Raw genomic sequence first — 26,533 nt, 5'->3', positions numbered from 1 at the left:
CCTGCTGGCTCCATGAAACACCTGGGTCCTCCTTGGACATCAGGAGGAAGTTCTTGACAGTGAGGGTAGGGAAACACTAGAACAGGTTGCCCAGAGCTGTGGTAGAGTCCCCATCCCTGGAGACATTCAGTCAGCCTTGATGGGGCTCTGAGCAATCTGATCAAGTTGAAGGTGTCCCTGCTGACTGCAGAGGGGCTGCACAAGATGACCTTTGAGGGTCCCTTTCAACCTGATGCAATCTGTGATTCTCCTTTGATCCCTTAGCTTCCCAAGTGACCCCCCCAGGGCAGATGGGAGGGTGGAACTTCCACCTGTCAGCCTGGCACTATGGCTAACAGCAAAACACTGCTGAGTGCTCCTACACCGAGGTGTGCATTTGGGCTGCAGGGGGTGACCTTCCTTTGTGCACCCACCAGCAGTCTGGACGTGCTGCAGGAGCTGAAGCACAGACCTCTGCCCTTCCGGAGGACCCTTCTCAGGGCTCCCAGCACCCCTGCAGCCCACATGGGCTGGCCCGGCTCTAACCCCTGGCAGCCGTGCCTGGACTCTTCCCAAAGTTCATTTAAATCGAGTCGTCAGCTCCTCCCCAAAGGGTCCAACAGCTCTGCAGCGCAGGCATCTCTTGTGTAAACACAGCCTTTGATGTCAGCAGGACAGCTCCCACCCTGTTCGCTGCTCGCCGTGGCTCTCCGGGAGGAGCATTAAGGGCTGCCAGCTCCCTGCCCTTAGTCAGCATCTGGGCGCTCCGCAGGCTCTGCTCCGGGACACACACACAGCCGTGCCTGGCTGATCCCCAGCTGCAGCCCTCAGCGAGCCACACGGATCTGCTGCTTGGAGCAAACCACTGTGAAAAAACATGGTGCAGAACTCGTTAGCCTCAGCTAACTGCTGCCCTTCATTAACCTGAGGCTGAAGAGGCCAGAGGGGGTGCAGCCAGAGGAGATGCAGCCAGAGGAGATGCAGCCAGCTCCAAGAAGCTGCAGAAAGTGTGAGGCTTTCACAATGGGGTTTGCATGGTTGAGGACCTGGCAGGCTGAGCAGAAGGAGCTGGAGCAGGGGTTGGGACAAACGCAGAAAATGTGCTCAGCACCAAAACCTGGGGGTGCTGCACACAGCCCTGACCCTGGGCCAAGTATCTGGGAGACACAAACCAGCACAGGACTCCAGTCCAGTGGGGTCTGCTCTGTGGCTGTAGTCTGCTGAACCCCTGGCTTCCAGGTGAGGCTGATGCAGAGTCAGTGGCCACCAGCACAGCAGCCTGGATACATCCCAAGGGATGCTGTGATCCCTCCGGCCCCATCCTGGAGCTGAAGATATTTCACAGACAGGAGGGAAGCATCTGACCTGTAACCACATCAGTCTGTCCTTCCAGCCTCAGGAAGCAGCTCCCTGAGTCCATGCAGGCAGCTTCAACCTAAACCTCTCCTGGGACAACTTGAGGCCATTTCCTCTCATCCTATCATTTGTTACTTGGGAGAAGAGACCAAACCCCACCTGGTTCCAGCCTCCTCTCAGGACAAACTTGCAGAGAGCAATGAGGTCTCCCCTCAGCTCCTTTTCTCCAGGCTGAACATCCCCAAGTCCCTCAGCTGCTCCTCACCAGTCCTGTTCTGCAGACCCTTCCCCAGCTTCACTGCTCTCCTTTGGACATGCTGGGAGAAGGCAGGGAGCAGGCAGGGAGCCAGCCATGAAGAGCAGCTGTGTTTTGGGCAGCTGCTGGAGCCCTCAGCACACAGCAGCACAGTCCCAGCAATGCCATCAACTGGAAAAGACCCAAGCCCTGCTCTCCAGCTACTTCTGTTCAGAGAGGAGCTGACACTGCCCTTGACAAGAGAAAGTGCCTTAGGCTGAGCTTCCTGGCCCAAATCCAGTGCCTGTCATTAAATCCTTGCTGTATGAATTTTCTGTGAAGTTCCAGCTCAGGCAGGGACTCTGCAACCCCTCCCCATGGCCCTCAGCATCCTGCCCTCACCACACACCAGTGCCAGGTGTGCAGGTGGAGAAGAGCTGGGGAGATGCAGGAGCACAGAGCAAGTTGCCTGCATGGACTCAGGGAGCTGTGTGCAGGGGGTCAGTGCTCCCCAGCAGCTCAGGGCTCTCCTGCCCAGCTCTGCAGGGAGCAGGGAGCTGGGGATGCAGCTGAGATCCAGCGGAATGTGGAGTTCAGTGGAGGTTCATCACAGACCCCAGATTCATGCTGGGAATCCTGTCTAAAAAATAACTACAAAGAGAAGGTGCCTGGACAATGACAGCAACCCCTGGGGCCTGAATAGTGGAACAGAGCCCAGTGGCACCACTGTCTGACCCACAAAGGGCTCAGCCAGCAGCATCTAGACAAAACCAAGAGGGGCTGGAGGCAAAGGCAGCACTGGAAGCCCCAAGGGAATGTGAGCAGCTGGATGGCATCAGCAGAGGCAGGACTCCACTCTGGGGCTGCCTGTGAAGTCAGCACTTGCTGCAAAGGAAAGCAGGAGCCACTTGTTCATGACTTCTGTCTTACCATTCTTAATGCTGCACAGCAAGGCTGACAAAAGGCATTCCCAGGTCTGTGGCATGCCCTGGGAGTTAATAGGGAACTGTGGCTAAACAAACACTGACCTGGAAACAGATGCTTCAAAGCCATCCTCCTCCTGTCTGAGTGGTTTTGCCTCTTTGCTGGTCAGGGATCCTCAAAGCACCACGGCTGTTCCAGGCCACTGCTTGTAGTGCAGCTCTCCCAGCTACATGAGTTGCTGAGAAATATTTTTTCCCCTCTGAGTGCATAAATGTCAATATTCAAAAGCAAAGACCTCCCAGGATCTAAATGTTATTTATCTGAAATTCATCTCAAAACTAAACAGCTTTGCCACATCTGCACAATCACAAAGGAACAAATCACAAAGGAGGAGTTTGATTTGCATTGGTTTAATTCAGTGCCCCACACTGTACAATTCCCAACAGCAGAGCTGTCACAGTTCAGTACAGACCTTGTCAGAACTGTGGGTGAAGCTCATTTCACCTCCCCACCAGCACCAGGAGGCATCAGAGCCTGGGCTGTATCCCAAGTGGGCTTACTGACAATGAACCCCAACATCCTCACATCTGATGTCCTCTGATGGACATCAGGAGGAAGCTCTTCACAATGAGAGTGCTAAAATACTGGAAGAGGTTTGCCCAGGGATGTGGTTGAGGCCCTGGGCATGGAGATGTTTAAGATCAGCCTGGATGTGTCCCTGGGCAGCCTGCTCTAGCTGGAGCGGTCCTCACTGCAGGGGGATGGCCAAGATGACCCTGGAGGGTCCTTTCCACCCCAATGCACTCTGTGAATCCTGTTTCCTGCAGCCACTTAGCACATCACAGCTAGAGACTAACCCAAAATACCTTTCTTGTCTTCTCGACAGAACAGTTTGGCAGCTAGTGGCACTCTGCACCCCAACCGTCTGAGAGACCACACACTTCAAATCGCGGCAGGAAGCCTGCCTCTCATCTGCCTCCCTGCTGGGTCCTGCCGCCGCAGTCATACCAGCACTGCAGGCAGGCAATGGGAGCTGTCAGTCAGCCCCGAGCTCCACAGCCAGAGCTGCCGGCAGGGCAGGACGGTGCATGCTGGGGACACTCAGAGAGGCCCTGCTGCAAGCCTGGAGCAGGTTGAAATATCTCTGCTGGCAGTGGAAATCTGTTTCAGGGAGAAGTACAAAAAACAAAGACTCTGAAAGCAGGGCAGACTCTAAACCTCCTGAGTGGGATCTGCAGCCCCTGGAACAATGTTTGCAATGTGTAACTGCAGCTACCAGAACAGAAAGAAGGGTGAGCACAGCTCCAGCTGAGCCCAGCTTAACAAGAACCCTGCTAATCCTGCTTCCTCCACCACCAGCAGCTCTGGGCTCCCTCACCTCAACCCAGCAGGTACCAGGGTGGTAAAACATAAGTAATTACTCAATCCTGTATGGTGCTGAGCACTGACTTGGCCCAGCCAAGCACATCAGCACAGGCTTCGTTTGATGATGCAAGTGCTGGGGGCAAACTGGGAGTCAGCTGGGGAAGAGAAGGCTCTGGGGAGACCTCACAGCAGCCTTCCAGTACCCGAAGGAGAAGGCATTGGGGAGAGGCTGTGTACAAGGGCTTGCAGCACCAGCATAGCAGCTTTAAGCTAGAGCACGGCAGATCCAGATGGGAAAGCAGGAAGAAGTTCTTTACCATGGGAGTGGTGCAACACTGAACAGGCTGCCCAGAGAGGTGATGGAGACCCCATCCTTGGAGGCATTCACGATCAGGCCCAATGGGGCTTTGAGCAACTTGATCTAATTGGGGATGTCCCTGCTTGCTGCAGGGGGTCTGGACTAGATGAGCTTGAAAGGTCCTTTCCAACCCAATGCATTCCATGGTTCTACGATGATTGTGTATTAGCTGGAGCAGAGCTAAAGTTTTCAGCACTGCAGGAACCAAGAGTACCAACTCAGAGGGGACTGACCCAGCCTGGCTGCTCCTAACACTGAAGTGCAGAGACAAACAAATCTCCTGGGATAGCTGCCACCAGGCTTGTGGGCTTGGGGAACATCAACAGGTGTGGGTGGGTTCCTGCTGTCATTCCAGCTTGCTTTAGTTTCTGGAAAATAATTGTTCAGAACTGGTTTGCTGCTGGTTTATCTGCTACATCCTCCTGCAGAGGCTGGCAAGGGACAAGCACAGGCATGGGGAGGGGTCTCAAGATGACAGTCTTAGAGGCCAATAAAAGATAAGCCTCCCTTGTACAAAACACCAAGTCTCAGGGGGGTGAAACCAGGGTTACACGCAATGAGGTTTTGTGCAGCCAGGGTTACAGGGCAGGGGGACAGCAGTGGAGTGCAGAGCGCTGGTGGCCAGGGGTGGAAGTGTTCCCCAGCTTGGCTAGAGCGAGGCTGCAGCTCTGTCGATGAACTGAGCCAGCTTCACGTCTCTCCGGGTCAGGCCGCCGCAGTCGTGGGACGTCAGAGTGATCTGTACCTGCCAACAACCAAAGCAGAGGCTCCAGAGCAGCCTGAGCATGCAGGAGGAGCAGCAGGGGCTGTCTCTGGACTGAACTGCTGTTACAGGATGCTCCTGGCCAGCTGGGAGCTGGGCACCCACTGCTCCTGTACAGCAGAAGGTGCTGCAGGTGAGCCTGAAGCCCAAGCAGGAGGAGTCCCTCCACACAGCACAAGAGGCTCTGCACCACTGGGCTTCACCCAGACAGAGTTGTCCAACCACCTCCTCCTTCCACTCACATTCCAGGGATTGGTTTCACAAAGAACCTGGGCCAGTGCCCAAGCTGCCAAGAACCAGGTCAGGGTCTCAGGCACCTTGCTGCAAAGCAGCACCCTGAAGGTGAAAGGATTGCAAAGCTTGTTGCGGGTTAATTCCCCAGAGCAAAGTAAAGGATGAGGCACCCTGCTGTGCAGCAGCTGCACACAGCTGCCTTTGGACTGAGCCATAGGACAGGTTGGGTGTCACCTTGATTTCCCCTTGACTGAGATTTTGGGAAAAGGGGGGGTGTGTGTGTGTGGAAAGAGTATTTCTGAACACTGGAAAGCCAAGAAAATCATGAAGAGTAGTTGGCCAGGACTTTGTTCAGTGATCATTTAATGTCCTCTTAAACAGGGTGACCTAAAGGGCTGATGAGGAGGAGCCCATTAGGGGGAAGAGGTGGTGATGTCCTGGGGGTGGTGGGTCCCAGGTGTCCTTTCAATCTGTTTTCAGTGGGATTGCCAGAGATTTGTCAAATGCTCCAGCAACCAACCTCACACAATGCAGTGAGAGGCATCAGAAAATAAAACTCAAGGCAGAGCAGGAATCTGCCCCTTCACACAGCACCTTTCATTCAAGGACTGCAGTGCTCCTTGGAGCCCTTGTAAATGGGAGACCACCACCAGCTAGGAGATATTATAAACATATTTTATAAGCTGCTATTTTGAACCATAGGAGCCTACAGTTCTGAAAGAAATCAGCCCTGCAGTGAAGCTGCCAGGCTGCCACTCAGGTACCTGCACACTGCTGGGCTGCTGCCCTGTACGGCTGGGACCCTGGCGTGCTGCACAGAAAGGAACAAGAGCTGCTGAGTAGTTTCCAAACAGTAACTTATTCAGGGTGGCTAAAGAGGAGTTTAAAGGCTTCTATTTTATTCATAGATCTCAGCTAGAGAGGTGAAGTGACAGGTTCAAAGCATGCAGCTGGTAGCCACCACACAGAGCTTGATTCTTGATTCCTCACCACTATAAGTACCTCAGCATCTCTTTAAAATCTCACATCTCAACCTCCTTCTCCTCCCTATGCTCTACAGAAGCTGCCAAACAAACCCAGAGAAGGAGGCAGCACTTTGACTCCTGTGACACCTTACCTTGCTGTAGACATTGGACCACTCTGGGTGGTGATTCATCTTCTCTGCTTGCAGAGCAACGCGGGTCATAAATCCAAAGGCCTGTAGAGAGAAAGAGCACAAGGAGGACGCACAGGCACCTGCCAGCACAGCTAACAGACCTGCAAGATCCAATCCCAGAACTCCAGAGCTCCTGCAGGTGTCACAGATTGCTGCACCTCAGGTTTGTGTGTGGAAGGAGCATTTCACCTTCTCATACCACCAAAGTGCTTCTTGAGACTGCTGAAGTCATCCTCTTCAGATTCAGGGAACCACTCTGCTCAGGGTTCCAAGCTGCTGCCTGAGAGCAATGCTTTCACCTTTGGTTTCCAGCAGGGATTCTAACCACCCACCCCAAACCCCTCACCCCTTACTGCCATTTCTGACTGAACCCCTTACCACAGCATCCCTGGTGCCCCTTCCAGGAACACATCCTTTCCCCTAACTGTTTTGCCATTTATTTGGCTGGGGGCAGAAAGGCAGCAGGTGGGGCTGCTCCTCTGCTTTAGGGGAAAACATTTTCCCTTTAAACTGAGCTGAAATGGGTTTCCTAGTCCTCTGCCCCTTCACTCTGCATGGCATACTCTCCCAGGATGCAGGTTTTAGCACAGGCTCAAGAAGAGGCCCTTGTCAAAACACTTAGGAGGAAAACTACTGCTTAAAGCAAATGAGGATATCCATGGGGATCAGGAAGGCAGCCACAGAGCAGGGCCCCCAGGGGCTCCTGCATGAGCAGGGCACCTCTAAGCCCACAGCTTTGTTCACCCATTGGGGTTCAGGACCTGGGTTATCAGGCACAGGTAAAGAACCACCCCTGCTGTAGCCTGGTTTCGATTACAAGACACCAAGCCCAGCAACCCCCTCCCTGGCTCAGGTAGTTCTCCAGTGCTAACTGATGGAAGAGACCATCCCCAGCCTGCATTCCAGCCAGCGGTGGCTGTTCCAGACCAACATGTGGTCAATGAATGCCATGTAATGGTTGATAATAGTTTCAAGTCTTTTTTCCTCTCACAAATTACAAAAGCCTTTAAGTTAGAAAAAAACCCCAAACCCAACACCACAAAAAACCTCAGCCAGAAGTGGTGCCTGGATGAAGCAGGACTCTGTTAGTGGCTTTGCCAGTCAAACAAAGGCAAATGTTACAATCAGGCAAAATCATTCCAATGAGGTTTGTCATTTGGAAATCACCAAACTGTCAGCAATTAAAAAGCTTTTTTCTCTGACCCAAGAGCATTCCAAACTTTGGGAGAACTCTAACTTCCCTTGAAGCCCTCGCTGGGTTCAGCTTTCCTCAGAGGGAACAATTACATTTAAAAATTTGCAAATGTTTCAGCATCCTCTTCGAAACAGCAAGCTGCAAGTTGTGCATCAGATGTTAGCAATGACTTGGAAAACTCCTGCAGTAAGAGTGGTATTTGATGGGAATGTTCTGAGTGTGTCCCTGGGCTGGATAAAAATGTTGCTTCCAGCACAGCAAGCTGCACACAGACATGTCCCCCAAACTTGAAACCAGCAAAGCTCCTGCACACAGATTGCCTTTGCTCAAGCAAGCAGCAAGGGCAAAAATAGATGAAAGCCCTGCCAGGTTCATGCCCACTCTGCCTGTCTGTCTGCCCAGCCCAAGAGCTCACCCAGCTCTGCACACAAGTGACAGCACACAAGCACAGCTCACTGCTGCGGTGACAACAATCATCCCTTCATGGCAGGCAGAGCGAACTGCACGAGCAAACAAGACTGCCACATTAATCTGCCCTGCAGATCTTGCTCTGTGGTGACAAACCCTCCCCAGCAGTGCACCACTAAATTCTCTCTGAGAACTGGACCACCAAATCCTCCCACTCAGTGGCCCACCAAATGCTCACAGACAGGGGACCACCACATCCCCACCAACTTGTGGACCACAGAGCCTTCTTCTCAGTGCACACCACACCAACCCACTGCCTCTTCCCCACAGGCACCAACAAACAAAGTCGCCATCTGGATGAAGTGGACATGGGTCTTACAAGAGTTCCTCCTCCTGAAGAACGTCCCAGTCACAAGAAGGAACCCATCCTGGCACAGAGACCCTTGCCAGGACAGGTCCTGCTGCTCGGTGCTCCAGCTGACCATGACGGCGGTGTCCCAGCAAAGGATGAAGCCTGCACACCCAGGAGCCACGTCCTGCTCTGCTCAGGAGCGTTCTCCCTCTCTGCACATCACCCCAAGCAACTTACTTCTTGTACTTTAGTTTATTTTAATTACCCACAAAAGCATCTCCCAGTAAGAAAATGAGCCGGGGTTCTACCGAACAATTTCACCCAGGCAATCTCCATTAAGGCCCTAAATGCTTCCTCTGCTTGTTACAGGAATGGGAATGCTGTTGTTTGGGAATCACCTTTGTATTTGTAGAGCCATAACCTTGCTTTGGGAACAGAAAATTGGCTGTGGAAGGAAAAGAACTTTGGGTTTGATTAGATATGAAAACACTATTACAGAAAATCAGCTCGGACATTTCTGCATGTCTTGAAACTCGATCGGCAATTTGCTCTAATTGGTGATCAAGGAAACTATCTTGTGATCAATTAAAGTAATTACCACATTCCGGCGACACAACCAGCCTTAATTGGGACAGGAGTCTGCACTTCTTCAACTTTAATTCAAAGTAATGAAAATGATTATGCAGCCTGCAGTGCAAGATCATTGCCAAGAGTGTAGCAGCAGGCAGAGTGTATCAGACCATCACACGCTGCAGGATGGCACTGGGACAAGCACTGCCCTCACCAGCTGAGAGCAAGCACAGCCTGGAGCCCACTGCAGTGCTGACAGAGACCTGCAGCCCCTCGGCCACTCATCATAACTGTTTCAGATTCTTGCTTCAGAAATAAAAGGACAGGTGAAAGGAAGGATCTGTGCATTTTCTACAAGCCATGAAGAAGCATTAAAGGAGACTTTAGGGTATTAAATGTTATAAAGAGTTCTGATGTTTCAGTGAGAAGCAGATGAAGCAGACACTGCCAGCTTAATCCTTCTAGGACATCTGGGCTAAGGTAAGCTCCAGACACACACAGGTTACTCCAAATATACGCAGAGCAATACCCAAGGGATGCCAGAACACAGAGTCCCTGCAGTGAACCACAAAGAGCAACAGAAGCAGCAACCAATGAAGGAATCCTGCACAGAGATGCTTCAGATGTGTCAGTATGGCTCCACCCTTCATGCCTTTTAACATTATTGAAGACAGAACTAAAAATGTCTCAGTGGTAACACTGCTTCTGAAATGTTTGTATTGTTTAACAGTAGCAGCCAGAGTGTGTCTCCAGGAGATAAAAATCAGGGTGACTCTTAGAAGAACAAGGAAACCTAATAAAAGAGAGAGAAAAAAAAAACACAAAACAACAAACAAGCTTAAAAACATTCATAGGCTCATGGAAACATCAGGTGGGAAGGGATCTTCAAAGAAATCATCCAGCCTAACCCTCTGCAGTCAGCAGGGACGGCTGCACCTAGAGCAGGTTGCTCAGACCCCCAAGCAACCTGACCTGCAGTGGTGTCAGGGATGGGACATCTCCCACCTCTCTGGGCACCCTGGGCCAGGGACTCACCACACTCAGTGGAAAAAATTACTTCCTTCTCTCCAGCCTGAATCTCCCCCTTTTGGTTCAAACCATCCCCCCTTGTCCTGTCACAACAGGCCCTGCTACAAGCTCTGTCCCCAGCTTTCTGACCATCCTCTTTAAGTTCTGAAAGGCCACCAGAAGGTCCTCCCACAACCTTCTGCTATCACACAATGCTTCAGGACTGGCCAAACTGCTTTGGTAAGTGACAAAATAAAACTTAATGGGACTTCTGCTGTCTGAGAATGGGAAAAGCAGGGCCAGGCACTTTGCTGGCACAAGTGGGAGGAAAGATGAAACTGCAGGTGGCCCTGGTGCTGCGCAGCACAGCTCCGGGAGCGCTGTGGGACCCTGCAGCTAATCTGCCGTTATTCTTCCTTTCACACTTCTTAAGCAAGGCATCAATTCATCTTGATGCTTTCTAAACACGCTGCTTTCCTCCAAGGCTTGCCAGCTTTATCTTGATGAGTTCCCACATCAAAGCGGCGCAGGTTGCTGTCGCGCTCATACATCAGCCACCCGCACGGCCCCGGTGCTGGATCGGCCCCAGTGCTGGATCAGCCCTGGTGCCTCTCTGGAGCAGAGCAGCTGCCAGCACTGTGCTCAGGGCGGGAGCCAGGCAGGGCAAAGAGCTGAGAGGTGCCACTAACAGAGCCCTGCACGTTCTCCGGTTGTTTAAGATGAGCACTCCATGAAGCACCTACCCTGGGCTGGGGAGGCTCAGCCAAGCAGCTCATCACAAGCACGTCAAGGTTTCTGCCTCACATCTGTCATTCAAAGGCTGGAGGCAGCATTAACCTTGACCTTCTGCAGTGCAAGGGCTACCTGTCTTCCCCTCCCCACCCACCCAGGCTGCAGCTGCCTCATTTATCAGTGGGCAGTGAAGAAATCAGCCAAGCTGCAGTGCCTCTGTCACACAAGAGAAGGGGTGGGCAGCCCTCACACCTTTGCCTTCCACTCCCCGCAGTGTGCAGCACCTGCTGCCCTCAGCACTGACAACCACCTCACATCACCAAGGGTCACTTTGAGCTGCAGCAGCTTTCACAGCCCCAGCTGATGTGTCTACCTAGCACTAAGCTCTGGGCCAGCAGGTAGAAAGCAAAAGCTCTTCCATGCTGAGCTCTTTTCAGTTTGGTTTAGCCAGCCACCAGGCTCTCACTCTATCCCATGGTATTCTCTGCAGTGCTCTCAGGGAACATGCAGGGTTTGTTTTATTTTACTTCCATTAGAGAAAGCCTTTTGCCTGAGGAATATGCAAATATCAACTCACAAAGCCACACTCTTCATCTGGAAGTGACAACATGGTTAAAACACACACATTAAAGAGGAATTCAGCTAGCATTTCCTGGCAGCACAGGAGGACAGGTATTCAGCCTCCAAACCACACACCCACTTTGGGATTCTTTCCTGTTGGCATCACCAGTCTGAAGCATCCCCAGGGACCCTGCATCATGTGGCTTAGATATTTTCCTCTTTTCTTCTTTTTTTTTTTTTTGTGGGGGGTGTGGGGGGAGCAGTGTGTCTGCCTGGATTCACCTACAACAGGAGAACATCTTCCCATTGCTCTTCTCCTTTTTAATACCACTCCAAGAACAGTGAGACAGTCCTGAGGCACGCAACTAAACCACTGAATCAGAGAATTGTTTTTGTTGGACGAGACCTTTAAGACCATCCAGTCCAACTGCTAAACCAGCACTGCCAGGGCACCACTAAACCATGGCCCTCAGCACCACATCTCCAGAACTTTTCAATCCCTCCAGGGATGGGGACTCTGCCCTGGGCAGCCCAGGCCAGGCCCTGACAACCCTTTTGGGGAAGAAATTGTTCCTCGTGTGCAACCTAAACCTCCCCTGGCACAACTTGAGGCCATTTCCTCTTGTTCTATCACTTGTTCCTTGGGAGAAGAGACCAAACCCCACCTGGCTCCAACCTCCTTTCAGATAGTTGTAGAGAGCCTGAAGGTCTCCCCTCAGCCTTCTTTCCTCCAAACTGAACAACCCCAGGTCCCTCAGTTGTTGTCCCTCACAGGACTTGATCTCCAGACCCTTCATTTCTCCATCTCTCAAGTGCAAGCCACTGACACACCAGCTTAGGTGTTGTGCCTACATTTCCCCACTCCTTCCATCCCACCCCATCCAGGCTTGGGCAGCCAGCAGCATCTAAAGGTGACCAGCACCTAACAAATCCCTGCTAGAGGTTTGGATTTTTCTGCTTCAACAGCTTGAGCAGCAGAACACTGCAAATGCAGCCAACCTTCTCAGAACCAATCACCTGGGATGGAGGGGAAAGCCCTGTGCTCTGAAGGACACCAACAAAGGGAGAGGATGGGAGAGGAACACTGCAGACACACCAGCACGTACCACGATGTCACTTCTGCCTGCAGAACAAGATGTGAGGCTGTAACAACCCCACAGCTACAGTTTCCAGCTGAACAGCCTTTGCTGTGCTGCACTCCCAGTACCGAGCTCCCTCCACACCCTGCACACACCACTGCTAGAGCAGCGTTGCAGAAGGTCCTCTCTGAGCGTTCCCGCTCCCCAGCCCGGGGCTGTGCAGAGCCCTGCAGCACGTCCCCCCGGGGTGCTGTGCCTGCCTCCCCATACTTGTTTACAATTAGGGCGGTGAAGCAGGCGCTGGCCAGCTCTGTCTCAAGGGCTCCTGACAGGGGAAGCACAAACACTGCTCTGCTCCCAGCAGTTTGCCACTCCGCCTGCTCTCGCAGAGGACCCTCCTGCCTTTGATTCTCAGCATGTTTATACTCCAGACACCATGCAAATAGTTTTTATGTATTAAGAAATAATGCAAGCAAAGCCAGAGTTAAATCAGATTGTTCAGCAGTAACCTTGCCAAGGCACTGATTTTCCTATTAAAGAAATTATTGCAATTTGTTACTCTTACATGGGATGAAACATACTGTAACAATCTTCATAATTTCTGTCCTGTTGGGACATTCTGATTTGAGTAACATAATACAGACCAGCATCCTGCTAATGGGAACCACCTGAGCAGATAAACAACAGCTTCCCTCCTCTCCTCACCCAGCCTGCTGCTGTTTATTGTCATAGCTCAACCAGTCTGAAGAAGGAACGGAGGCAAGGAGCAGTGGAGCTGGAGGCACAGCCTCATTGGGGATGCTGCTCACACAGGTACAGGGACAGTGGTGAGAGCTGTGAGGTGACAGAAGGCGGCTCCAAGAATGCTGTCCTGGGAACAGCCCAAGTGCCCATGGCACTCACTCAGCACAGCCTGCACCAGCTGCAGCACTACAGGTGACACAGCCATGGAATGGTTTGGGTTGGAAGGGGCCTTCAGAGGTCATCTAGCAGGGACAGCTGCAACTGCAGCAGGCTGCTCAGAGCCCCAAACAACCTCACCTGGAATGTTTCCAGGGATGGGACATGTACCACCTCTCTGAGCAACATATTCCAGTGTTTCACCACCATCACTGTGAAAAAGTTCTTCCTTAGATCTCCTCTAAATCCACCCCTTTTCAGTTTTAAACCATTGACCCTTGTCCTGGCATGATCCCCAACGGTGCTTGAGATGCAGCTCTCCACAAGAGGCCTGAGGCAAAGGCTTTGCCTGCCAGGCTCAGCGGTGACCCAGCTATGACATCCCTTTGTCAGAAAGCAGGTGTACCTCATCCCACCTGAGATTCAACTGTCCCTCTGCTAAGGCCAAGGGACACAGAGCAGTGCAAGGAAAGGGAATAAGGAAGGCAGAGAGCTCTGACCTGCCCCAGGTCTTGCTTTGCTCTCCTCTTCCCCTCCTGCTAAGCCTCATGTGCAATCAGCACAGCAAACCTCAGCTTTCTCTCTTCTAACCCTGTTTATATGAGGATTTTCCTACCTGCTGAATTTAGATCTAGTGGTGATAATATGATACCAAATGTTACATCTGTTACCTTCCTCCTTGTCACGTCTTGGCTTTTCCAGCAGCCTTGGTGCTGAGGATCATTTTTCCTGTTCTCTTTTTTACTGCAGTAAGTGACTGCACCTGGATTTCATGAGCAGAAAGCAGAGAATATTCTCAGTGATTCAATGAACAGACCTCACAACCCAATTAGCCACCTATCCCACCAAGAAGACTTACAGACTTGATGGAATTGAGAGAACATGGAGATGTCTTCAGCACCATAAAAACTTTTTTCTGGGAGGGATGAACTTCCAAGCCTAGACTCCATCCAGTACCACCACATCAGCCCTGCTCTACTGAGAGATGTCCCTGCCCATGGCAGGGGTTGGAACTAGATGATCTTTAAGGTCCCTTCCAAACCAACCCAACCCACTGCACGAATCTATGATCGCAAAATACATTCGATTACAGGCAGATAAAAACAGTTACAGCTGCCCACAGATAGTGCTGCAAAACGATCAGACATCCCAAATTCCAACCCCACCTGGGACAAGTCACATGGCATTTGTGACACATCACTTCATAGAGAAACAGTCACAGGCAGTGCTCTTTTTTCCCCCTTTTTTTCCCCAGTTGCAGCTCTTTGGCACTTCAGGTAAACTTACATTTCTGAATAAGATTGAAGTTGTTTAAAAACATAGCTCTCTAAACTGGCATCTCAATAAAAAGCAGGGAAACAATCCCACATTTCAGGACTGAACCAGAACGTGCAAGAAATCCTCCAGCCATGCAGTCAGTGAAATGCAGCTCTCCACTGCCCAAGCCATTTTTGTGTGCTTTGTGCTCACAAAGGTTGCATTTTGGAGTTTTACACCACATGAAATAGCTGCTTCAAGAAACAGAGCTTTTTAAAATGAGCTTTTTGCACTCTCCCTAAAAGCATTCAATAACCGAATCATTAACTGAGCACCTGCTAAAGCAATCAGCCACTCGGAATAATAAACTCTGCAGGCTGCACAACTGAAAGAACAATGATAATTTTACTTGCTAAAGCGAGTATTTGGCCCAGCAAATCAAACCCCTGGCTGTACTGCAATAAAGCCATCACACAAACCACTGTAACAATAAACCAGAAGAAGGTGCAGTTAGTCTCCATTTCCAGCCTTTGGAATCCTGGCACCTGAACCCTCTGCTCTCTGATGTGCTTTGTGCTCCATAAGGATGCTGCTGCTTGGGCAGTGAAACATCCTCCACTGCATGGTCCCAGTCCTTGCCAGGCAGCTGTTGTAAACCAGACCAACTAAAAGTTAACTGAAGAGAATGCTCCACTTCATAAAGTTGCCCAAGTCCTCAGGTGTTTACAGAGCTCAATCACAGTGCAGAACAGAAGAATTCATCACTCCATCACACCATGCTTTGGATGAAACAGGCCTGGCTCTGGAAAAACAAAACCCCACTGCCCTCCCCAGTGCTGTTACTCACATGTGCAGGAGTTCACTCTGCAGCCAGGACAGTGAAGCTCACACACCATGCGTGCTGGTGATAACACAGGGAGCACTCACACTACTCCTTGCCCTTCTGGCCAAGATTACACATCCTACCAGATTCATATCTCATGACCTTCTCTGCTGAGTATCCAAGGGCAATCATCCTCCCTCTGGTAATCCTCTAAATCTCTGCTAGTTATGACACTAGAGAACATCAAAGGGCGGTAAGAAAGGATCTGCTCTGCGATGGATTACAAGCAGCAGTGCCTGGTCTCATGGCCATTTCATCTCCCACCAGCCTCCTACTCACTGCACTGTCAGCTTTCTGAAACATAAGATCAACAGGCAAGGAAGAAACCACTGTAGAGGTGTGAGGAATCATAGAACGGGTTGGGTTGGAAGGGACCTTCAAGATCATCTAGTTCCAACCTCCTGCCATGGTCAGGGACACAGAATCACAGAATGTTAGGGGTTGTTTTTTTACTGAGACAGAAGAGTTTCCTTGGCCAACCCTCACCATTTGTACATTGCTACATCTGCAAATGGAGAGGTTGGCTCACAAAGAGAGACAAATCTCAATGCTGAGTCCTCCAGGGAATGGAAAATTCTTTTTAGAAACTGCTGTGGGCACAGCACAAGTGGAAACTTTTTGCACACCTCTGTTTTTTGTTGGATTGAGCATTACAAGACACAAGCAGAAATTCAACATCCTGGCTTTGCACAGCTCATCACATTTGTGCCTGCCAACTGTTACCACAGAACAAAGATCTTCCCAAGAGGGGACACCTGGGTCATGCACAGACAGACGTTTAACTGCCTCCTGTCATTCTCACAGAACACCTTGAGTTGGAAAGGACATTAAAGAGCATCCAGTCCCTATCCTCCTGCCATGGCCAGGGACACCTCACACCAACCCAGGTTGCTCAAAGCCTCATTCAGCCTGGTCTTGAACACCTCCAGGGATGAGGCATCCACAGCTTCCCTGGGCAACTCCTTCCAGTGTCTCATCACCCTCACAGTAAAGAACTTCTTCCTGATGTCAAAATCTACTCTGCTCCAGTTTTAAACCATTGCCCTTTGTCCTGTCACCACAGGCCCTTATAGAAGTTCTTCCCCAGCTTTCCTGTAGCCTCTTCAGGTGCTGGAACTGCTCTAACATCTCCCTGGAGCCTTTTCTTTTCCAGGCTGAACAGATCCTGTTCTAGTGTGATCTTCTTCATCCCAGCATGAGGGAAAAAAATCACACTAGAGCATGAAATTAGGAGTTTCTCCTCTGAAATAAACCCCATTTTCCTACAGCCCCCTTAGCAATAAATAAATCCAGTGGTGCAGTGCTGACTCAGCATGGGGATCCTCATCAGCACATTCCCCACCAAACCCCTCCAACACATCACAGACATCTTTGTGTTTGTCCAAAGGAACTTTTCAGCTCAGTTCAACACAATCAAAGGAAGAAAAGGGCCAGAAGAGGAAGAAGGGAAAGTTTCCTCCAAAACAGCCCGTGTGAAACAGGTTTGCAGCTTCAGAACAGAGGCATAAGAAGAATCCCCCTGGCCTTACCCTGCTGCGGCGCGGCCCCGCCAGTGGCGTTTGGGAGCAGATGTAAGGATTTAGGCGAAGGCGGTTGTTTGTGAAAGGAATCGCTCTGATCAGCCCCGAAGCTGCGGCAGGAGCAGCGCTGTGCTTCGTCACACTAATGCGGCGTGACGCGGGGCGGCCAGCGGAGCTCCCCCGGAGAGAGGTCAGGGCCGCGCCGCCGCTACGACCCCGCCGCGCAAAGCGGGGCCGGCACAGCCTGCGGGGCTGGGCCGCACCGGGACTCGGGCGGCTCTGATGTGCCCGGAGTGAGCCGTGGGGCACCTGTAAGCAAGGCTGCCGGGGCTGGGTTCGGCTCACCCTGCCAGAGCACACCTCTGACTGCAGCCGCCGAGAAGAGGACCCCAGAGCGTGTGTCCCCTGCGGGGCAGCAGCAGGAGGGAGAGCTGCTGGTATCTAAAGGGCAATTTCTGGGCTAAAAGCGGAGCTGGGCGTCACTCCAAAACCAAAGGGATGCGACAGGTTAAACAAACAAGGCAGAGAGCTGTGGTGTTTGCATGCAGTGAGCAACTTCCCAGCGACCCTCTGCACATTTTAATGCAGAAAGAGTTGTACCACACCAGGTCTCCTTCACTGAAAAGGTAAAGCAATATCATTGTGAGTGACCATCTGTGGGAGCGAGAAGCAGCTTCAGCCTGACTTGCACAGATTGGGTAGAACTAGTTTGGACTCAATGATCTGGAAAGACTTTTACAACCAAAACAATTCCATGATTCCAAAATAAAAGCGTCCAACTGAATTCACAGAATCCCAGAATGCAGGCTGGAAGGGACCCTGAGGATGATCTGCTCCAGCCTCTCTAGGTGAGAGTAGAGTTGAAACAAGCTGGCCCAGCAGCCTGCCAGCCTGAGTCTTAAAACTGCCCAATGTAGAGGAATCTACCACTTCCCTTGGGAGATGATTCCAAGGCCCAGCTGTTCCCATGGGGAAATATTTTCTTCTGGATGTTATTTGAGTGGTAACAAATCCATCTTTTCAGGAAGGCTTTTGTGTTAGAGCCAACTGGAGAGCAGCCCAAAAGGTCAGCTGGGCAGATGGAAGCAGTGTCCTGCTTCACGGGAGATGCAGCAGGTCTCCTCAGTGGGAAAACTCAGCAATTGGAAACTCCCATTCCTCCTAATTTTAAACAATACAATAATGGTTTGTTCTGTGGAGAAATAGGATTGAGCTCATCAAGAAAAGAAGCCTCTCTTAAACTTACACAAAAAATTAAACCCATGCAACTTCTACCACACCTGGGCTGGGACATCTTGCCTGATGGAGGAGATGAAGGACACAAACCCACTGTGAACCTTCAGTCTGAACAGGACTAATTGTATTAGATGTGATTCATGCAGTGACATTCAGATAGGCCTGGCACCTGTGTTAGTGCCACACTGGCATTACAATGATGACAGTGGTACTGTAACAGTAGTTGTCACAGGCAGATGGGACATGAGGGTGGTGGGATCTGTACTTACAGTCCCTCTGGCCAAAGGGGAGAGGAGATGCCTGCAGTATGGAGAGGAGGAACCACTGCTGATCACCTGCCTGGCTTTTATGAGGCATGAATTTCTCGTGTGCATTACAACTACGAAGCTGTAATGCACTGAAGGACAAAATGATAGTTCCCAGACATACCAGGCTAATTATGAAGGACTTTAAAAGACCTAGGAGGGTGTTGAGGCACTAAGGCAACTCTATTTAAGACTGAAAATATTGCCAAGTGCAAAGCACTGGTCCCAAAGTATGCTGGAGCACTGGCTGGCTTTCATATGGTTTTTGAACCCCACTGGCCATGCTGGCCATAAGGAGAGAATAAATCCTGGTATTTCCCAACTCACTGAATCAAGGATTTAGATTCTGCCAAGATGCAACCGAGTTTCACAGCCCCCAATTCCATGTCCACCATTATGGGCTTCCTAGCCTTGCAGAATTTCTCCTGCTGGTTGCCAGTTAACTGGAAGCATCACTGGACACAGGACACACTGAGCAGAGCACCCAGCATTAGCTCCTCATGCTCCAAGGCCAGGGAACAAAACTTTCAAACGAGCATCTTCCCAAAACTTCTCTGTTCTTCATCCAGCCCCTGAGCTCCCTGCCTGCTGTGGGCAGGACCTGGCAGCAGTGCAGGCAGATGGACCATGTCCAGGTCCCACAGCTGCACCTGGACGCTCTGACCCATGGAGAGTGTTACTTACTCAAGTCAGTCACAAGAGCAAAGTAGAGGGAGGTGTGACCATCCAGGAATCATCTATTCTTACTGTGCTCTGCTCCAAGGCACTTGAGATGGTTTCAGCCACAGGTTAACCTCCACCAGTTCCCAGACCTTCACTATCAGTTTGTAATAAAGGCAGAGATGCCAGGAATTCATTATTTTCAGATACAAAGATTTCCTCCACTCTGCAAATCCCCCCATAAATAACTCCTGCTTTATTGTACATCAGTTATTGTATTCATAAAGGCAGGGAAGTCAGTGAACAACATCACTACCCAGAGAAGGGCCTTCAGAACTCTGCAGGTGCACACAGCAGAGCAGATGGGAGAGGACTCAGGGGATGGTGGAAAACCCAAGTGGTGCAGGGAAGAGTGTATGGAAGCCAGCACCTACCTGGGCAGGCAGAACACAACTGATTTGCATGCAGCAGGCAAGCCAACACAGCACTTGAGCAGAGGGAGCAAGCAGCCCTTGACAAGAGCAACTTTCATAGTGCAGCAAAGCAAACTGCATTAGGAACAGCAATGTAACCCCCACAGAGCAGGGGAAGCAGGCTTGCCTCTGGATCAGCAGGAGTGGCAGTCAGGGGCTGAGGCTGCTCCAGCTTTGAGGCTGAAGACAGCTGCTGTGAGCTGCACCTGGCCCAGCCCCAGGAAGATTCACACACCAGGGCTCCACGCATCACAAACGGGTCGGTTTGCGTTCCTCCCGCAGCCAGCTCGCTTTATCCTGACCCCCATTTAACAAATCAACTTAGTGGGCACTGGGAGTGCTGTAAAAGTTAACAATGGGGTGATTTTTAACTTTTAAAATATAGTTATGAAGCAAAATGTTGGAGAGCTCCTTCAATACTGGAAATCAAATTAAATCTGGACGTTTTTTAACAGTCTTGACAGCTCTAATCCTGGTTACCATGTAAATTTATGGTAAGCTGCTGTGATATTAGCCACAGGTGCTACTTTTAATATATGGCCCGCATCTGGCTGGGAATAAAATTCCTCTGAGGACTGAGAATGACCTCACTATCAGACAATGGCGAAGCAAGCAAGCCCACAAGGCCGCTGTGGCGTGTAAAAAGCTGGAGATGTGGTGCACAACCCAACATTGAACACAGAATTCATTTTGGGCTCTGCAGATCGGAGGCTGAGGGATATTATGTTCCCAATATGCACGAGGCGTGGATGTGTTTCAGCTCAGCAGCCAGAAGATGAAGTACATAAAACATCAATGAAATGTGCTGCCTGGGTATATAAAAATCACTTTTCCACTCTTTGATCAATGCAGAGACAAAGCAACATGCTGGGAGTGGGAAAAGGAAATATCAGCGCAGCTTATGTTACAGGGCCTGGCACCAAGCACCCCCATCCAAAGAACTCAAAACAGCCATCACACGTCCTACCAAACTCCAGTGGATGTGCATCTCTCATAACACAACCAGGACAATCAAGGGAAAGGGGCACATCTGTCTCTGCAGCTAAAGGCAAAGCACTGGTACTGCAATGAGGGGGGAACAAAAAGGGCATCTCCTGCAGCATGTCCTGATCCTTTTTCCCTGGATTTCAAGCAAGAGAGCTGGCAAATACAGAAACACAAACTGAGAGCACCAGAATAAGAGTCCCTGGTATTTTGCACACCTTCAAAGGAGTTCTCAAATCCCAAGACTCCACCATGACTGGAAAGCAAACCCACCCAGACAAGCCTCATTGACAGAGTCCCCCTGTAAAGGCAAGCAACTGCACTGCTGAAGCTGCCCCTCAGCACACACAGCCAGCTCAGCAACTCCCTCACCACACGGGCTGCCTGTGATTGCCAAAGGAAATGCCTCCACACAGGCAGCTGCCCCTTAAAACCTCTGGTCAAATCTAACCAACTTTGACAAGAGACATGGAAGGCTCAGGGTTAAGATGTTCCTGGAGCTCTTCACCTGCCCCTTGTGTAGCCCAGGACTGAGCTCAAGGCAAACCTAGGGGAAATCCAGGTTCTTAAGTCAGGTCTGTTCCCTTTTGCAGGATCACCCCTCCAGAGGTATAGGGACCTAAAATGCTGAGAAATTCCCAGAAAATTCCCAAGATACAAACCAGGACACTGAGGCCCTCAGCAACCCTTCCCTCTCTGGACGACCAACTTTCAACAGTAGTCCCAACATGGCTTCAAGCTGTGCCAGGGCAGGTTGAGGTTGGATATTAGGAAAAACTTTTGAGTGAAAGAATGGTCAAGGATTGGAACAGGCTGCCCAGGGAGGTGGTGGAATCACCATCCCTGGAAGTGTTCAAAAGATGTGTAGACATGGCACTGTGGGACATGGCTTAATGGCCATGGTGGCGGTGGTTGAGGGTTGGACTGGATGATCCTAGGGGGCTCTGCCAACCCAAACCACTCTGCTTCTGTGAACATTTCTGCAGTCTCTTTCCTAAGCCTGCAGAATGACAATTACCATTGGTCTGGAAATGTAAACTGATTTCCTATCCAGGTTCTGAGTTGTGATTAGGCAGACTGGAAGCAAAGGACTTGCTCCACAGCTGCAAGAGAAAGGTTTTGTTTCAGCAGCACAAAGGCATGAAGAGACAGGAGCGCGGTCTTGATGCCGCACAGCCTCACTAGCTGCTTGTGCATTCCCTGCACACAGGGAATGAGGCACTGAATAAGCTCCCTGACATGGGGGTGAGGTTAATGGAGGCTCAAGATTTGCCTTGGAGTGGTGTGAGCCCATCCACTGTCCAAGACCTTGATCACAGCCAGAGGTTTCTGCTGAGCACAGGCTCCTAAGGAACAGCAACCCAACCAGGGGGCTTTTGAGTAAGCACATCCCAGCGAGGGTCCTGGAGATAAACCGCCTTGATTTTCATAGAATCATCAAACTGTTTGGGCTAGAAGTGACCTCTAAAGGTCCAAGTCCCCTGCAGTGAGCAGGGACATCTTCAGCTAGATCAGGTTGCTCCAAGCCTACCTTCTGCCCAACAGTGGCAACAACGTGCTGCGGTTCCAAGGTGTAAGGAGGAACGGACACACCGCTGCCATCAGCACAGCTCTTTCAGACAAGGGGCTCTCCTATCTAGTTGTGTTTGCTTTTTCCCCCCCGTAACCATTAGTGTATTTTATATTTTATACACGATTCAGACCATTCACACCAGGAGCCCACCTCACACAAAAGTCAACAGGAAGACAGAGCAGCAACCACTCCCCAGCAGCAGCACTGCCCACACTGCCTCGTGGTGGGCACCCACCGGCAACCTCACCAACGAAGGGCTTCCAGCTGGGCCCCCAGGCTGGTTTCTAGCTTGTTGCAGGGAATGGTACCTCCCAAGCCCATTTGCATGAAAATGTACCTCAGCCTAACAAACAGCCCCCATGCTTTCCATTCCTGGGTTACAAACCAATTCCATAAGCCAGAAGTGTCATTAGCTTGTCAGCCCCACAAAGGCCGCCCGCTGCTGATGGCTTTTAACCCAGCTAATCTCAGCCTGAAAGCTCCAGGAATCTAAATAACTCTGGGGTTCCACAGCGGTTTCATTTCATTCTCATGCTGGAAATAATATACATAAACCAAGCTCATGTCTTCACATTTGCAGGACTTTATAATAAAAAGTTGTGTTTATATTCTTAACATCTGTTGACACACAGAGACTTTGTAAACCTGGCATCGATTTGAAAGCCACAGAATTTTCCATGCATCATGAGCATTATCTGCAAGAAGCAATAAAATATAGCAGTGACTGCATTAATCGTACCAAGATCATCTGCAAGGCATAAATCTGAAATACCTCTTGTGGCAGCTCAACTGCTCTTTTTTTCCCCCTTCTCTCTTTTCTGCACACCTGATCTGACACCATCTGTAAAAGGGCAGCAGGAAGATCACCAAGGAAATGATGTTTCTCACTCCTTTGGCTTTTGCCAAACGCTCCATGCCAGGGCCATAATGTAAACAGAATATTTGTTGTCTGAAATGAAAGGAGTTGTAGCTGCAAGTTCATACTTTTCTCACTGCAGGGCTAAACCCTCCCCAGGTACCATGCAAGTATGTAGCTCTGCTTTGGGCATTTGCTGCCTAGGTCACCACAAACAATATTTACTAACAGTTACTTTGACCACAGGCACCAGTAAGCACCCTTGATTCATTTTAATTTACTTCCAGTTTCAGCTTACCAAAAGGCAAATACCTGCTCCCTAACTCCAGCTCTGAGCAACCCCTTGGGTTCTGCACATTGAGCCCTTTCCTGGACTACAATAACAGGAACAGCTTCTGCTGCAGCTGGGTCCTACAAATCTGCAGGTGAAATTCTGCCTTCAGCTATTCACAACTAACCTTGATCCAACTCAAGCTGCACGGAGACTCCACCAGCCCAGCTTGTCTTCCCAGCAGGAAGTTCAGTTTTGAAGCTCATTCCAGCCAATTCCAGTTTCTGTTCTTGTATTTATCCATGAAAAATGAATCCCACTCTCCAGCTCTTAGATTTCCAGCATCCCCTTACAAGTGCTAGCAATGAAAAACCCTCCAAGATCAAATATTATTTGTCTAATCCTACAGTAACAACCTTGACCCTGATATTATAATCAGGAAATAGTGATACTGGGAAAAAATATACTTAAAATTTACAAACCAGAATTAATTTACTCCCCGTAATAAGATCAGAATCCCAGAGGAATCCATCCAGGCAAAGCCAGAAGGGTTTGGCCTCACAAGGACAGTCCCATGATTCTGAACACCAACATTTCTCCCCAGGGATGGTATGGGAAGGACAGCAATTACATTTCCAGTTGCTCACAAGTGGTACCCAACAGCGCTTACCTGGTTAAAAGATTTGAAGTGGAACTCTTTGTAGATGGCATCTCTCTCACCTAGCTCAGACCAGCCTGAGGCCTTCAGGTCAGACAGAATTTGGCTCCTCTCCTCTGCTGTCAACCAGTGAGACTGCGAAGACTATTGAGGGGAAAAAACATGACAGGAGTGAGGCTGAGGCTTTCTTCTGTGCAACAGCAAGCACAGCACAGGCTGAAATTGTGGCTCTGTAGAGCAGAAGGTAAAGGAGGTAGAAATGGACTCTGCAGTGTCTTACTGTTTATGATTTCACAGAGCAGCTTAACTTAGAACAGCCAAGAAACACCTTTATGCTTGGCCCTTGGAGTTCAGCTAAATGCTTCTGTGCCAAGCTAACATAAACAGCAGGGATGAACACAGAGCAGCACACCTGAGCCCATCCCCTGCCCATCTGATTCATCCAAACTGTGACACATGAATTCATTTGCAAACATCCCACTCTGCCACACTAACACAGAGCTGTTTTATTCAGGTGCCACATGTGCAACAACAAGGCTAAAAGGGATACTAGGCAACAGCTGTTTCAATAGGCAGAAGGGAAAGGGATTTTATTTTATGCAGCTTGTATTTTACTCTTCCTAAGAAGGCTGCAGCGGGTTTAAACCTAGGATGTGCTGGGAAGGTGTACAAGCAGTAAAGAGCTCTTTAACTAACAAGGGAAAGAATGCAACCTGACAATGCAGACACAAGAAGTTACAAGGCCCTGTTTTTTGCAAAGCACCTGTGTTTAAATATCTTATTGGCAGCAAAAGGGATCCTTTAGCTTCCTTTTGCACAGCTCACACTGGGTCAGTGCCTGAACTGCCACAGCCAGGCAGGAAGGAAAGTTCCATGAGGGGTTGGAAAAGGTTTGATATTTTCCCTAAAGGCAGAAGCTAAGGGCACAAGTGATGGCTAAGGCAACGAGTTCCAACAGAGGGGTCTCAAACTCAGGTCATAAATGGCATGCTTTAATGGGAAGATCCTTTCTCCCCAGCATACCAAAATTCAAACTGCTTTTGTCTTCATACTAGCACTTTGCAACAGCTTTGTGAGAAGCAGTTTTGCTCTAGAGCTTCAGGAAGGCCTCAGAGGGCTTTGAGTACCCAGCACCAGCCCAGGCAGTGTTCTGCTTTTGCAGGGTTCTGGCAGCTCTCTGCTTGAGACCAGCAACACCCCCAATGCCACCAGATGGGGCTGTGAGCCTGAGCAGAGCAGGCACTAACGCAACTAATGGGACCTGAGCCGAGTCTCAAGATGCACCACAGCCAAGGAGACACATTTTCAGCACTAGTAAGGGACCAAAAAAAAAAAAAAAAAAACCCAAACAGCACAAATCAACCCAACAGCATCACTACCAGGCCTTGCGTTCAGCAGGACACATCCAGTCCAGGAAGTTTTACAGAGTCCCAGACTGATCTCGTTGAGGTTCCTTAGGCTGCAGACACAATTCTGGACTTGCAAGAATGCAAACACAGCACTCGGTGATATTGGAGCTGCAGCTGCCGGCAGGCATTTCTGACCCTCTCCTTTTTCCGAGCACACACAAAAACTGCCGCTGCTACGGGCTGTCCTCGGTGCATTGTTTCACCTGTCAGGACGTGAACTGTCCCTGTACACTGCAGGTGACCTTTGCAAGGTCCCTTCCGACCCACAGCGCTCTGTAACTATGCAATAAGCGCCTTTACACAGGGTCATGGCGGTGGTTTTTTTGTGATAAGAAAGTCCAGGGCTGCAGCCTGCAGGCAGCACAAAGCTCGGTGTTCCCTGTTTGTTCTGGGGACGTTGCAGTCACCTTCCTGAGGCTGCACCTGGACACAAAGGCATCGAGGAGCCAGCCCTGGGACTTAACACTAGATCAGAGAGTTTTGACAGAAACGGAGCCCGAGTTTGCCCCAGGCCCAGGAGCAAGGCGAGCCAGCAGTGTGCTTAGGCGCAGGCTGCTGCGGCCGTGTGCCGTTAGCCTCTCCAACATCCCAGCTGCACTCGGAAACGGAGGAGGCAGCAGCAGGAATTTGCTCGTGAGAGGAAAAGGAGCAGGTGGGAGCTGCCGTTCGCGTGTTCACCATCGCACCGCCACAGAGCCGACCCACGGAGCTCGGCACAGACCCCCAGGAATGGCCGCGCAGGGCGGGCACCGAGCTGGCACACGCGGTGCCCACCCCCACCCGGCGCCACGCTTCGCTCAGGCCAGCTCCAAGCCGCCGCGGGAGCGCCTCGGCCCCGCCTGCCCAGCGCCCGGTCCAGCCCTGCTCGCTCCCCCCGGACCTCACCATGGCGGCGGTGCGGCTCCCGCCGGCGGCTCCCCGGGCCGCAGCCCACCGCGCTCCCACCAGGACAAGATGCAGCCCGGCCCCACCGGCGGGCATGGCTCCGGCTCGCCTCCGGCCCCGCCTCCCCGGCTGCCGGCCGGAACCGAGCGCAGAGGGAGCGCGGAGAAAGGGCAGGAACGGCGCCTTGGGCCGCGGGGCTCGGGTTGGATCTGGGCAATGGCAGCTCAGGCTCCGTGACCCAAACCAGCAGCGCTGCAACTGGCACTGTGCAGAGAGGGGCAGGCACCGTTTCTTTAGAGCTCTTCCAACAGAAATAATTCTTTGACTCCAAGTCTTCCATATTAATGACACCTAAACCCCGCACCAGTCCTGCTTCCGGCAGCCTGCA

General features: G+C 50.8%; 1 protein-coding gene across 1 annotated transcript; it reads right to left on the bottom strand.

Annotated features, from left to right (window-relative positions):
* Nucleotides 1-4,866: 4,866 nt before the first annotated feature.
* PCBD2 (pterin-4 alpha-carbinolamine dehydratase 2) lies at nt 4,867-25,941 on the bottom strand. The gene is made up of 5 exons (XM_054389348.1): nt 25,810-25,941; nt 25,396-25,539; nt 23,864-23,995; nt 6,332-6,412; nt 4,867-4,962 (listed from the first exon to the last, which is right to left on the bottom strand). Exons 1-5 carry the CDS (start codon nt 25,939-25,941, stop codon nt 4,867-4,869), a joined length of 585 nt encoding a protein of 194 aa, XP_054245323.1.
* Between the last annotated feature and the right edge of the window lie 592 nt (nt 25,942-26,533).

This window comes from Indicator indicator, chromosome 18 (assembly GCF_027791375.1).
Source record: "Indicator indicator isolate 239-I01 chromosome 18, UM_Iind_1.1, whole genome shotgun sequence".
NCBI classification, from domain to species: Eukaryota; Metazoa; Chordata; class Aves; order Piciformes; family Indicatoridae; genus Indicator; species Indicator indicator.
Note: the sequence above shows the minus strand (reverse complement) of the source record. Positions and strands in the feature narration are given on the sequence as shown.

Bases quoted from the DNA above. Each gene is read 5' to 3' on its own strand.
- PCBD2 (XM_054389348.1), bottom strand. From the start codon at position 25,941: ATGGTGAACACGCGAACGGCAGCTCCCACCTGCTCCTTTTCCTCTCAC. The intron at 25,540-25,809 runs GCGCCTAAGCAC...CTTATTGCATAG, and splicing joins GCACACGGCCGCAGCAGCCT to TTACAGAGCGCTGTGGGTCG. The intron at 6,413-23,863 runs GTAAGCGCTGTT...TTCTCTCTACAG, and splicing joins ACTTCAAATCTTTTAACCAG to GCCTTTGGATTTATGACCCG.